General features: G+C 40.0%; 1 protein-coding gene across 6 annotated transcripts in view; it reads left to right on the top strand.

The window, feature by feature from the left end:
* Positions 1 to 14,363, top strand: part of LOC103126682 (transmembrane protein 19) — a 74,814-nt gene that overhangs the window by 41,446 nt on the left and 19,005 nt on the right. For all 6 annotated transcript variants that reach the window (XM_060194937.1, XM_016194538.2, XM_016194540.2 and 3 more), the window contains exons 3-5: positions 1,425 to 1,538; positions 9,081 to 9,218; positions 11,794 to 12,048. In XM_060194937.1, coding sequence (XP_060050920.1) covers positions 1,425 to 1,538; positions 9,081 to 9,218; positions 11,794 to 12,048 — 507 coding nt within the window. The remainder of the gene's footprint in view (positions 1 to 1,424; positions 1,539 to 9,080; positions 9,219 to 11,793; positions 12,049 to 14,363) is intronic.

Genomic DNA, 14,363 nt, shown 5'->3' with positions numbered 1-14,363 from the left:
AAAACTTTCACTTACAAATACAGAATCTCCTTACTCTCTTGTTGAACTTTTGGCCTTCTCTGCCTTTTATTTTCTCATTTCTTTGCTGGAAACCTGAGCACAAGCAATAGTAAACATTTTTCCCTACTGTATAGTGTCTTAACATTAGTGTTAACAGCCTTTTATCAGGAATAGCGGGTACTTTAGGTAAGGAATCTCTGGCTTGTGGGAGCTGGGCTGTAGCAAATAGCAGCATAAGGATCCTGGTTGGAGCCCCCCGGCTCCCCACCTACAGGGGAGTCGCTTCACAGGTCTGCAGGTGTCTATCTTTCTCTCCCCTGTCTTCCCTTCCTCTCTCCATTTCTCTCTGTCCTATCCAACAATGACGACATCAATAACAACAACAATAATAACTACAACAACAACAATAAAAAACAAGGGCAACAAAAGGGAAAATAAATAAATAAAAAGAAATCTGTGGCTTGTATAAAGGAGGCATCTTGTCTTTCCCTGTGGTTACTTCTGGCCTGTAGGTCTCAACTTTTCAGTCTTTAAAATAGAAGTCTTTCTCTCTGTCCTATCAAATTGAATAAATAAGTTTTAAAAAAAAGTTTTAAAAAAAGGAACCAGGCAGTGGCACATCTGGTTAAGTGCACACATTAAAATGTGCAAGGGACTGAACCTGGAACTTTGGAGCCTCAAGCATGAGAGTCTCTTTGCATAACCATTATGTTATCTACCCCTGCCTCTGAAATGTAATTTTTCACACTGGCAAGGATAAAAATGCCTGTTCTATGGTGGCCCAGGAGGTGATTCCTGGGATAAAGCTTTGAACTCACAAACATGAGGTCCCAAAAACAATGTTTAGCATCAAAATTGCAAGAGTGGTGCTCTGGTTCTCTCCCTTTTTCTCTCATGAATAAACAGTAAATACATAAACTGGAGCAGGGAGAGGAATACCATAAAAAAAAAAAAATTTGTGCAAGGACCCAGGTTCAATCCCTTGGTCTTCACCTGCAGGGGGAAAGCTTCACAAATGTTGAAGCAGGGCTGCAGGTGTCTCTCTGTCTCTTTCCCTTTCTATCTCCTCCTCCCTTCTCAATTTCTCTTTGTTTCTATGCAATAATAAGTGAATAAGTAAATAACAAATTTAATGCCTAAAACATATTTTTAAAAAGTCTTAAAAAAAAAAAAGTTCAGGGCGGAGGGTAGATAGTATAATGGTTATGAGAACAGACTCTCATGTCTGAGGCTCCCAAGTCCCAGGTTCAATCTCCTGCACCACCATAAGCCAGAACTAAACAGGGCTCTGGTTAAAAAAAAAAAAAAAAAAGTTGAGCACACATGTTAGTGTTTTAAACCAGAATGCAGTTATCAAAACCTACATCCAAGGCTAATCTATTCAGGCTTCCCATATTTTATGCTTCCCTTTTATAATTTTTCAGGTAATTTGCAGCCTATTTCACCTTGGCGTTGGCTGTTTTCTGTTGTTGTTCCTGTTTTCATTGCTTCTAATGGCTTCAAAAAGAAAAGTCTAGATCACAGCGGGGCTTTAGGAGGTATGTTTTTATTATAAACTTTTAATTATCTGACAGGTGCTTTCATAAATATTGGTTCTAAATTTGAACATATAAGACTGTAAGCCACCATGTTACAAATTTTAGGCAATGATAAAACTGTGCAGTACATTCCAATTCATTCAAAATTTCCGAATCTAGTATATCTTTTTAATATCTCATACAAATTTAACTTTGTGATTGATAAGTAGTAGATTACAAAAAAAAAAAAAAACACTTTTGAGGACTTGCTTATAAGATCCTTTCGTTGGGTTAGATAACCTACTAGCAAAATATTGGAACATTCTTCCAAGATATGAAGTAGAGGAACCATTAGTAAGAATAGCTCATGTGGTCTGGGAAGTAGCACAGTGGATAAAACATTAGACTCTCAACCATGAGGTCCTGAGTTCATTCCTTGGCAGCACATATGCCAAAGTGACATCTGGTTCTTTTTGCCTCTCTCCTTCTTTCTTTCTCATTAATACATAAATAAATTAAAAAAAAAAAAAAAAGAATAGCTCATGGAAATTGCTTTAGTATCCTCAAGCAGAATAGTTTAAACTGAATGCTCTAGCTTCATTTTTCTTTATTTTTTTTAAAAGAATTTATTTATTTATTCATGAGAAAGATAGGAGGAGAGAAAGAACCAGACATCCCTCTGATACATGTGCTGCCGGGGCTCGAACTCAGGACCTCATGGTTGAAAATCCAATGCTTTATCCACTGTGCCACCTCCTGGACCACACTAGCTTCGTTTTGCAAAGATGAATTGAAAGATAATTATTTATTATGTTAAGTATTTATTGAGCACATACTGTATATTACTTTTCCTGAAACTGGAGATAACATTCTGAACAAGGACAAGATTTCAGTGCTTGGTGAACATTTATTCTTTAGGACAGATTGATAATACATTAAGTAAATGAAGTTTTATAGGAAAAGTTATAATGAAAGTTGTATATTGGGGGATGTAGGATATTCTTCTTTGGAAAAGGACCAAGCATGACATTTTCCAGAGAAGGCAGTTTTGAACTGGGACTTAAATGGGACCTTGCTATGAGGAGCATATTCTAGGGTAATAGAATAGCAAGTTGAAATACCCTGATATATAAAAATCTGACTTGTTCAATAATGAGGCTGAGGCTCACTTGACTGGAAAGCAGTAAGAAAAGGGGAAATTGGGGAGTGAGGCGGTAGTGCAGCGGGTTAAGTGCAGATGGTGTGAAGCGCAAGGACCGGCATAAGGATCCTGGTTTGAGCCCCCTGGCTCCCCACCTGCAGGGGAGTTGCTTCAGAAGTGGTGAAGCAGGTCTGCAGGTGTCCACCTTTCTCTCCCCCCTCTGTCTTCCTCTCCTTTCTCCATTTCTCTCTGTCCTATCCAACAACAGCGACATCAATAACAACAACAATAATAAATACAACAACAATAAAAAGCAAGGGCAGCAAAAGGGAAAATAAATACAAAAATTTTTTTAAAAAAACTGATGAAATAGGAACCAGGTAGTGGCACACCTGGTTAAGCACACAAAATGCACACAATGCACAAGGATCCAGGTTCAAGCCCTGGGTCCTCACCTGCCGGGGGAAAGCTTCACGAATGATGAAACAGGGCTGCAGGTGTCTCCCTGTCTCTCTCCCTTTCTGTCTCCCCCACCTCAGTTTCTCTCTGCCTATATCCAATAATAAATAAATAAATGAATAAATAAATTTTAAAAGCTGAATAAATAGGTTAGGGCCAGGTAATACAGAGGCTGTGGAGCACAGTAAATATTTTATCCCAAACTAGGTCCTCTCCCTCTGTTTCAGATCAGAAACATGATGTGCTCTGATTTGACACTGAAACTTTCAAATTCTACCAATGTTATAAGCTCCAAGACTTCTGCAGTAAGATGGATTAAAATCTCTCTATCTGAAAGGTCATATTTATAGCCAGGTGGTAGGGGCTGAAAAGATAGCTGATAAATAAAGTGGATTTCAGGGGCTGAGGGTAGAATACAGATGATAAGTAAAGTGGATTTGAGATATTTAGTCCCCAGGAAGAGATGCTATTAGGCGCAGGACAGCTAATTGGTTGGTTTTCAGAAAGCCAATAAACAAACAAACAAAAAACAATGGTTGTTCTTGAAGACTCATGGGTAGCCTAGTCACTTTGGTCAACTAGTTCAGGTCTGGTGTTAAGTCTTTATCCACTAGAAACTCTAATTTAGTCAAGTACCCACAGTTTAATCAGAGTCAAGAAAACTTGAGTTATGATACTCATTATCACAAGGGACGGATAGTGGACTGTTAGAAAAGTCATGAGGTGTTTTTCTATATTTCCTCATACAAAAGTTTCTCATGACTTTTCCAACAACCCAATACATGAGCTAGAATGCCACTTACTCATTTGATAAAATATAGAACTACCAGGCAAACTGGAATACAAGTGTCACTGTTCAGGCATGCCCATGTCCTGTAATTAGGTCACTTAAGAGGTCAGATTATAATTAGAAGAGAAGATTGCCTTGGTGAGTGTATACAGACTGAGAAGTGGTCATACAAATCCATAGACCAAAGAATTCCCTCCTCCCTAAAACAGTTTCTCAATTTAATGAAAATTTTTAAAAATCTCCTCTCATCTCTTGTATATTGTTGCATGAAAATTCCAACCTATGATTCTTTTGGATTTTTCTTTTTCCCAATACACTGCTCAGCTGTTGCTTTTGGTGGTGCAGGGGGTTGAACCTGGGACTTTGGAGCTTCAGCTATGATAGTCCCTTTGCATAACCATCATGCTCTCTACCCCCAGCTGGGGTATCTCTCTATTCCCACGTGAAACGTTTTTTTGCTGTTGTTGTGGGATTGGAATAGCATTACTGAGCAACCTTCCTATGGTCAGTTTTTCTCATTCTTCATGTTAGAGGGAGAAAAGAAAGGAAGGAAGAGACACTAGAGACATACCTCTCCAGTACCATGAGCAGTGCTTTCATGGGGTGCCAGGGCCTAAAACTGGGGCCTTGATCTCCCAGCCCCCAGAGATATTTGTGTTCAGTCTTACTTTGCTTCTCTAGATGATAGCTGTAAGGGAAAGAACATCTCTCTCTCTCTCTCTCTTTTTAAGATTTTTATTCATATATTAATAGGAAAGATAGGAAGGAAAGAAAGAACCAGACATCGCACTGGTACATGTGCTGCCAGGGATCAAACGCAGGACCTCATGTTTGAGAGTTCAATGCTTTATCCATTGTGCCACTCCCCCCCCTCTATTTTTTTAAATCCTTATTCATTCTTTTAAATATTTATTTCTTTTCCCTTTCATTGCCCTCGTTGTTTATCGTTGTTGTTGTTATTGCTGTCATTGTTGTTGGATAGGACAGAGAGAAATGGAGAGAGGAGGGGAAGACAGGGGGGGGGAGAAAGACAGACACCTGCAGACCTGCTTCACCGCCTGTGAAGCAACTCCCCTGCAGGTGGGGGCTCGAAGCCGGATCCTTACTCCGGTCCTTGCAATCCTTATTCATTTTATAGAGAGCAGTTGTTTTTGAGTACCTTAGTATTTAACATCTGGGTGCCCTAAAGAGGAAAAGCAGAAAGTGATCCAGGTTGGCAACAGCCCTTGAAATCCCCTGGGATCTCTTGAGACAGGCTGGGCGAGGCTTGCAATGTGGGAGAATGGAATGCAGCCCTGGCTGCCAGCCTCTATGCCTACACCTCTATGGTCAGAAGCAGCAGATACTTATCAAACCACAAATCCTGATCTCTGGGAGACATGTACCTTGCCTGAACTAGGTATATACTAACTTCCCTCTCAGTGTATACGCTGCTTGCCATGTGGCCAGTGATAGTACAACTGCTACCAGCCAAGTGCTGAAATTGACTTTAAATAAACTATAGACAGTTTCCCTTTCGAAACCTCCCTTTGGAAGTTACAAGCCTTCAGTCAATTTTAAAATTCTAAAATGATTATGTCAGACAGACTGCCAGTTCAGTTGTTGTCCTGATGAAAGGGCACATCTTGGGGTTTCTTACTCCTCCATCTTTCCAGAATCCACTTTTTTCATTTTTGTAGAATTAACTGTTGTAGTCATAGAAATGAGTGTGCTTTGCTACTTCAACCACCACATTTTACCCAGAGCATTTTCAGGCTTAGTAACAAGACTTTTGAGGATTATTTGGGTGATGTAAAAAGCAAGTCCCAGTATAATTTTTGGTTTTCCATATAGGTTTACCTAGAGAGAAGTCCTTTTTTTCTTTTTTCTTTTCTTTTTTTTTTTTTTTTAACCAGAGCACTTATGGTGGTTCAGAGATTGAACCTGGACTTGGGAGCCTTAGACATGAGAGTCTTTTTGCATAACTGTTATGTAATCTACCCTTACACCTAGAGAAAAAAAAAATTTAAGATTTTTTTTCGTTATCTTTATTTATTTATTTATTGCATAGAGACAATCTGAGAGGGAAGGGAGTGACAGGGAGACACCTGCAGCACTGCTTCACCACTTGCAAAGCTTTCCCCCTACAGGTGGGAACTGGGGACTTGAACCTGGGTCCCTGAGCACTGTAACATGTTCGCTCAACCAGGTGTGCCACCACCCAGCCCCTTAAAGATTTTTTTAAATATTTCCTTTTTGTTGCCCTTATTGTTATTGTAGTTATTATTGTTATTGATGTCATTGTTGGATAGGACAGGACAGAGAGAAATGGAGAGAGGAGGGGAAGACAGAGAGGGGGAGAGAAAGGTAGACAACTGCAGACCTGCTTTACTGCTTGTGAAGCGACTCCCCTGCAGGTGGGAAGCTGGGGGCTCAAACCAGGATCCTTATGCCGGTCTTTGCATTTTGCACCACATGTGCTACCGCCCAACTCCTGAGAAAAATTTTTTAACTTCTCTCTCTGTCTCACTTTAAGTCCTTTTTATTTAATTTTTATTTTATTTACTGGATAGTGACAGAGAGAAATTGAGAGGGGTGGAGGTGATAGAGAGGGAGAGAGACAGACACCTGCAGCCTACTTGTGAAGCTTTCCCCCTGCAGGTGGATACCAGGGTTTTGAACCCAGGTCCTTGCACACTGTAATGTGTGTGCTTAACCAGGTGCGCCACCACCTAGCCCATTAAGTCCTCTTTATTTAAGCAACCCACAGCAAGTGCTTCAAGCCTCTATCATGTTTGATTGAGCAATTGTCCAGTGTCCATATTATTATGACATCAAGAGTACATTTTGTCTTTTTTCTCATATCATGAAATACAAGCTTCCCTCTTTGGTCACTTGTATAAATATGAATGATTTTCCTGCTCTGTTTGCCAAAGCAAAAAAAAAAAAAAGTATGAAAATCTAAAATTAGAGTCACGGAACATTTCTAATTTGAGATAAAATCCCAAGATTATTTATATTTTTATATTTATTTATTTTTCCCTTTTGTTGCCCTTATTTTTTCATTGTTGTTGTAGTTATTATTGTTGTTGTTATTGATGTTGTCATTGTTAAATAGGACAGAGAGAAATGGAGAGAGGAGGGGAAGACGAGGAGAGAAAGATAGACACCTGCAGACCTGCTTTACTGCATATGAAGCGACTCCCCTGCAGGTGGGGAGTCAAGGGCTCGAACTGGGATCCTGTTGCTGGTCCTTGCACTTTGTGCCATGTGTGCTTAGCCCACTGCCCTACCGCCCCACTCCCTCCAAGATTATTTTTAATAGATTTACTTAGGGAAACTTAGTTACAATACACTGTTTCATCTCACATTGTAAGGCTCTGTAAGAGAAACTTGAATCAACCAAGAGATGGCACTGGAATAAAACACTGAACTGGCAAGTGAGAGGTCCCAATTCAGTCCTGCTATTGCATATGCCACAGTAATGCTATTTCTTTTCTTTTCTTCTTCTTTTTAAATATTTTATTGATTTATTATTGGATAGAGACAGCCAGAAATTGAAAAGGGAGGAGGGGATAGAGAGGGAGAGAGACAGAGACACCTGCAGCCTTGCCTCACCACTCGTGAAGCCTCCCCCCTGCAGGTGGGAACCAGGGGCTTGAACCGGGGTCCTTGCACACTGTAATGTGTGCGCTTAACCAGGTGTGCCACTGCCTGGCCCCGTTTCTATTCTTTTTATTATTATTATTATTTCTTTTATTATTTTTTAAAAGTGTCTTTTCTTTTTTTTAAGATTTTATTTATTTATTCATGAAAAAGATAGGAGGAGAAAGGAAGAACCAGACATTACTCTGGTATATGTGCTGCTGGGGATCGAACTCGAGACCTCATGCTTGAAAATCCACTGCTTTATTCCACCGAGCCACCTCCTGGACCATGATGCTCTTGTTTCTTTCCCTATCCATCTATCTCCCTCCCCCTCTTTCTCTAATAAATAAATAGAAAACAGAAAACCTGAAAAGTCTTTGAAGAACATAAAAAGCTTATTTTGAATTTTCTTTATAAAGTAGCAGGGGGAAAAAAATCCAGTCTATGAGAGGAGGGGAGTATGAAAAAAAAAAACAGAAAATCAAAACAAAACAAAAAACTATAGTTTTGCCTTTCCGAAGAGAACTGTAGTTACTTTGAAAATTCTTCAGACTAGCTCCCTATCTAAATATGAAAATAGTTGTTTAATAATATCAGTGTGCACTGTTTTGATTATGATTATTATAAGAATGTGTAAAATAATATCTTACCAACTAAGAAAACATTTCAACTGGGAGTTGGGTGGTGGTGCAGCGGGTTGAGCGCACATGGCACAAAGCTTAAGGACTGGCTTAATGATCCTGGTTTGAGCCCCTGGTTCCCCACCTGCAGGAGAGTCTCTTCACAAGCAGTGAAGCAGGTCTGCAGGTGTCTATCTTTCTCTCCCTCTCTCTATCTTCTCCTCCTCTCTCCATTTCTCTCTGTTCTATCCAACAACAAAGACTTCAGTAACAACATTAATAATAACCACAACAATGTTAAACCACAAGGGCAACAAAAGGGAAAATAAATAAATGAATATTTTCAAAAATTAAAAAAAATAAAACAGTTCAAATGGTAACTCAGCTTGTATCCCTAGTGCTGCATGCAGTGGTACTGTAGCTACTGTCTTCTCTGTCTCTCTCTTTCAACAATGCACATAGTGAAATAAGTAAACTGGGACTTTTAAAAATAATAGAATAGTACCTTAAAAGTATATCCTGTAGTGTGTTTGAAAGGAGATCAAAAATCCCTTCTTAACCAAACTGATAGTCTGTTTTGGTTGTTTTTTTGGTCTTGTTTTGCTTTTGTTTGTTTTTTCCAAGTAGAGACAAAGGGCAATGGGGGAAGGCACCACAGCACTAAAGATTCCCCCAGTGGGGGAGGGGGGAGGGTGGCTGAACCTGGGCTGTGCATATAGCACAGGTAGCCTCCTGGGTGAGCTATCTTGCCAGCCCTTAGTTTACTGTTTGGTCATAGCTTTTTGGGTAAAATGCAAATGTATTTGAAATGTACATTTCATGTTATAATGTGAGATTAACTTGGGGGGAGAATCCATTATTTTCCCTCCCCTACAGCTTTAGTGTACTGACTAATACAAATGCCTGTATATATATGTTTCTTTCAGGGCTGGTGGTTGGATTTATCCTAACCATTGCAAATTTCAGCTTTTTTACCTCTTTACTGATGTTTTTCCTCTCTTCTTCAAAACTGACTAAGTGGAAGGGAGAAGCAAAGAAACGTCTGGATTCTGAATATAAGGAAGGTAAACTGATTTATGGAAAGTATTATTTAAAATGCTAACCTTTATTTCATTCTAATATACAAGCTCTTAATCAGAACATGTCTATTTAAAAGAATGAAAACATTTTTAATATATTTTATTTATTATTTATTGAATAGAGAGAGAGAAATTGAGAAGGAAGGAGAGGATAGGAAAAAACATTATTATTATTGTTATCCAGGCAGTGGTGCACCTAGTTAAGCACTTAAAATTACAGTGCGCAAGAACCTAGGTTCAAGCCCCTGGTCCCCACCTGCAGGGGGAAAGCTTCACAAGTGGTGAAGCAGGTCTGCAGATGTCTCTCTCTTTTCCTTTATGTCTCCTCTCTCCCATCTCAATTTCTCTTTTTTAAAAAAAATTTTTTAATATTTGTTTATTTTCCCTTTTGTTGCCCTTGTTTTTTATTGTTGTTGTAGTTATTGTTGTTATTGATGTTGTTGGATAGGACAGAGAGAAATGGAGAGAGGAAGGGAAGACAGAGGGGGAGAGAAAGAGACATCTGCAGACCTGCTTCACTACCTGTGAAGCGACTCCCCTGCAGGTGGGGAGCCAGGGGCTCAAACTGGGATCCTTAAGCTGGTCCTTGCGCTTGGCACCAAGTGTGCTTAACCCGCTGCGCTACCGCCAGGCTCGCTCCTCTCTCAATTTCTCTCTGTCTCTATATTAAAAGAAAAGAGAGAGACACCTGAAGTACTGCTTCACCACTTGTGAAACTTCTGTTTTGTAGGTGGGGATCGGGAGGATGAACCTGGGTCCTTGCACACTGTAACATGTGCCCTCAACCCAGTGAATCACCGCCCAGTTCCTAAAACAATTTTATTATGAGAAAATGCAAAGTGCTAATCTATGTCCATGTAATTCCACCTGTTTTGTCTTTGATATGTTCTCTTCATGTGCTTGGGGTCAAATCCAGGGCTGCATATATGCAAGACAAATACTTTTATCTCTTTTTTTTTTTAACTTTATTTATTTTTCCTTTTGTTGCCCTTGTTTTATTGTTGTAGTTATTATTGTTGTTGTTATTGATGTCGTTGTTGGACAGGACAGAGAGAAATGGAGAGAGGAGGGGAAGACAGAGAAGGAGAGAAAGACAGACACCTGCAGACCTGCTTCACCACCTGTGAAGCGACTCCCCTGCAGGTGAAGAGCCAGTGGCTGGAACCGGGATCCTTGCGCTTTGCACCACGTGCTTCACCCCCTGCACTACCGCTTGACTCCCTCTTTTTTTTTTAACCAGGGTGTTGCTCAGCTTTGGTTGATGGTGGTGGTGGGGTGGGGGATTTAACCTGAGACTTCAGAGCCTCAGGCATGAGAGTCTGTTTGCATAACCATTATGCTATCTACCCTCTACCCCAGATGCTTTATCTGTAGAGCCACCTACCCAGCTTGTATTCAGAACATATTTAAATTGTTAAAACAGATGTTTTATATGAAAATTATTTTAAATAGTAGTCTCATCTAGTGTGTTGATACTTTACCACAGTAGGAAATAATAGTAAAATTTTAGAAGCATACAATCACTAAAATAATTGAATTTGAGCACAGGCAACATGTTGCTTTTAACCTTTTTTGTTTTTAATGTGGTCTTTTTTTTTTTTTTTGTGAATCGGGGAAATTAGTCATCTGGTAGAACATAGAACTTTCATACCTAAAGCTCCTGTTTTATTTATTTATTTTTTAACCAGAGCACTGTTCAGCTCTGGCTTATGGTGGTACAGGGGATTGAACCTGGGACTCTGGAGCATCAGGCTTGAGAGTCTGTTTGCATAACCATTATGCTATCTACCCTCCGCCCAAGCTCCTGTTTTAGTAAAAGGCAAAAGATTTATGTGATCTGAGGAGAAACCAGAGTATAAGCTCCTTTTTTAATTCCCAGTGCTGCTTATGCTGAAGAGATTTTTTTTTTAATATTTTATTTATTTCATTTCTTTATTGAGAGATTAATGATTTACAGTCAACAGTAAAATACAGTAGTTTGTACACATGTAGCATTTTCACTTTTCCACATAACAATACAGCCCCCACTAGGTCCTCATCTGCCATCATGTTCCAGGACCTAAACCCTCCCCTCCCAACCCCAGAGTCTTTTATTTTGGTGTAATACACCAACTTTGAGATTTTATTTGTTAATTAATGAGAAATATAGGAGAGAGAGAGAGAAAGAACCATACATCACTCTGCTATATTTGCTGCCAGGAATTGAACTCCTGATGTCATGCTTGAGAGTCTAATGCTTTAGACACTACACCACCTCCCAGACCACAAAAATACCTTTTCTTTTTTTTTTCTTTTTTCCAGAGCACTGCTCAGCTCTGGTTTACGGTCGTACAGTGGATTTACCTTGGAGCTTTGGAGCCTCAGGGCTGAGACTCTCTTGTCATAACCATTATGCTATCTCCCCCACCCACAAAATAACATTTTAAAAGTAAAATTAAATAGAAAAAGTGTGGTAATTTTTCTTTACTAAAATGTAAGATTTACTTTCCTTTAGCTGCATGATCTTAATGCTAAGGAGAAAACATTTTTGTCTTTTTTTTGTCTGCCTGTTTGTTTCTAGGTGGACAGAGGAACTGGGTCCAAGTGTTCTGTAATGGAGCTGTGCCCACAGAGTTGGCCTTGCTGTACATGATAGAAAACGGCCCTGGGGAAATCCCAATTGATTTTTCCAAGCAACACACAGCTTCTTGGATGTGTTTGTCTCTCTTGGCCGCACTAGCCTGCTCTGCTGGAGACACATGGGCTTCAGAAGTTGGCACTGTTCTGAGTAAAAGCCCACCAAGACTGATAACAACCTGGGAGAAAGTTCCAGTTGGTGAGTCCTTATCTAGATCTCTTTAAAAAAAAAAAAAAAACGGAGTCCGGCAGTAGCACAATGGGTTAAGTGCACTTGGCGCCAAGCGCAAGGACCAGCTTAAGGATCCCAGTTCAAGCCCCCGGCTTCCCACCTGCAGGGGGGTCGCTTCACAGGCGGTGAAGCAGATCTGCAGGTGTCTATCTCCCCCTCTCTGTCTTCCCCTCCTCTCTCCATTTCTCTCTGTCCTACCAACAACGACAACATCAACAACAATAATAACAATAATAACTGACTACAACAATAAAACAAGGGCAACAAAAGGGAATAAATAAATATTTTTTAAAAATTAATGTAAAAAAATAAAATAAAAGTCTCACAAGGCAAATAATAATAATAATAAGGAATATATAAAAAAAATCTTGGGGGCCAGGTGGTAGTGCAGCAGGTTAAGCGCACATGGTGCAAAGAGCAAGGACCAGCATAAGGATCCCAGTTCAAACTCTGGCTCCCAACCTGTAGGGGGGGTTGCTTCACAAGCGGTGAAGCAGGTCTACAGGTATCTTATCTTTCTCTCCCCCTCTCTGTCTTCCCCTCCTATCTCCATTTCTTTCTGTCTTATTCAACAACAGTGACAACAATAACAATGATAATAATAAAAACGATAAACAACAAGGGCAACAAAAGGGAAAAAATAGCCTCCAGGAGCAGTGGATTCGTGGTGCACGCACCAGGCCTCAGCAATAACCCTGGAGGCAGGGGGAAAAAAAAAAACTTTTCATTTATTGTGTGTTTCATTTAAGAGCCTTTGGAGAATTCTCTTTAATCTCATAAATTGGAAAATTACGTAGACTCTTGAACTGATAATAAATAGTATATAGGAACAATATATATTCACAAGTCAGAGACAATAGCAATACAGTCATAAAGACCCACAAACTTATCAAAGGAAAGGATAGGAAGGAATGAGAAGTGGTCTGGGAGGTGGCACAGTGGATAAAGCATTAGACTCTCAACCACAAGGTCCTCAGTTCAATACCCAGCAGCACATGTACCAGAGTGATGTCTGGTTCTTTCTCTCTCTCCTATCTTTCTCATGAATAAATAAATAAATTTTTTTTAAAAAGGAAGGAATGAGAATATTAATGGGCCTGATATGTAATATATCCCAAATCCCTGTTACCTGTGTGTGTGTGTGTGTGTGTGTGTGTGTGTGTGTTGTCACTAGGGTTTTGCTGCTTCTGGCTGACTTTTTTCCAGGTAGATAAACAAAAAGACCACAGCATCAAAGCTTCCTTCAGTTCACTGTAGCCAATCTGGAACCTGGTTCATGTTTGTAACAGAGCAAGACAAAGCAAGCACACTATCCAAGTAAGCTAGCGTGCTGGCCCTACCGTTGTCATTAACTACAACTTTCTTTTTTTTTTTTTTTTTTTTAAATTTTTTATTAAAGAAAGGATTAGTGAACAAAAGCATAAGGTAGGAGGGGTACAACTCCACACAATTCCCAACACCCAATCCCCATAACCCACCCCCTCCCCTGATAGCTTTCCCATTCTCTATCCCTCTGGGAGCATGGACCCAGGGTCGTTGAGGGTTGCAGAAGGTAGAAGGTCTGGCTTCTGTAATTGCTTCCCCGCTGAACATGGGCATTGACTGGTCGGTCCATACCCCCAGTCTGCCTCTCTCTTTCCCTAGTAGGGTGTGACTCTGGGGAAGCTGAGCTCCAGGACACATTGGTGGGGTCTTCAATCCAGGGAAGCCTAGCCAGCATCTTGGTGGCATCTGGAACCTGGTGATTGAAAAGAGAGTTAACATATGAAGCCAAACAATTTGTTGAGCAATCATGGATCCCAAGCTTGGAATAGTGGAGAGGAAGTGTTAGGGAGGTACTCACTGTAAACTCTAGTGTAGTCCTGCTTTCAGGTATATATTTTGCAGTAGTTTATGGATACGTGTGCACATAAGCTCTCTCTCACAGAAACTGGTGTATATCTAGGTTATGGGACTTTGTTAGAAAGTGAACTACCTGAGATGAAATTAGAGTGTACTATTAAAGGAAAGGTCTCACCCGAGTAATGAAGCTGAAGGGTTGTCATTCCACACGTGAAGTCTCTGGATACATTCTGAGGTGAAGCATGTTGAGGTAGCAATCGTTGCATTAACTACAACTTTCTAAAAAAAATTGTCATCTCTTCTTCCCCCTTCCTATTTTTTCTCTTCTTTTCTCATCCACCCTCCTACTTTTTTTTTTTTTCCTATTATTGCTGAGGCTTCACAACTACAGACTGACTTTATCACAAAGAAAAACAGGAACAGAGAGCTAAAAGGAAAGT

Source organism: Erinaceus europaeus, chromosome 7 (genome assembly GCF_950295315.1).
Source record: "Erinaceus europaeus chromosome 7, mEriEur2.1, whole genome shotgun sequence".
In the NCBI taxonomy this organism is placed as follows: domain Eukaryota; kingdom Metazoa; phylum Chordata; class Mammalia; order Eulipotyphla; family Erinaceidae; genus Erinaceus; species Erinaceus europaeus.
The sequence above is the reverse complement of the archived record's forward strand: the minus strand, read 5'-3'. Positions and strand labels throughout refer to the sequence as shown.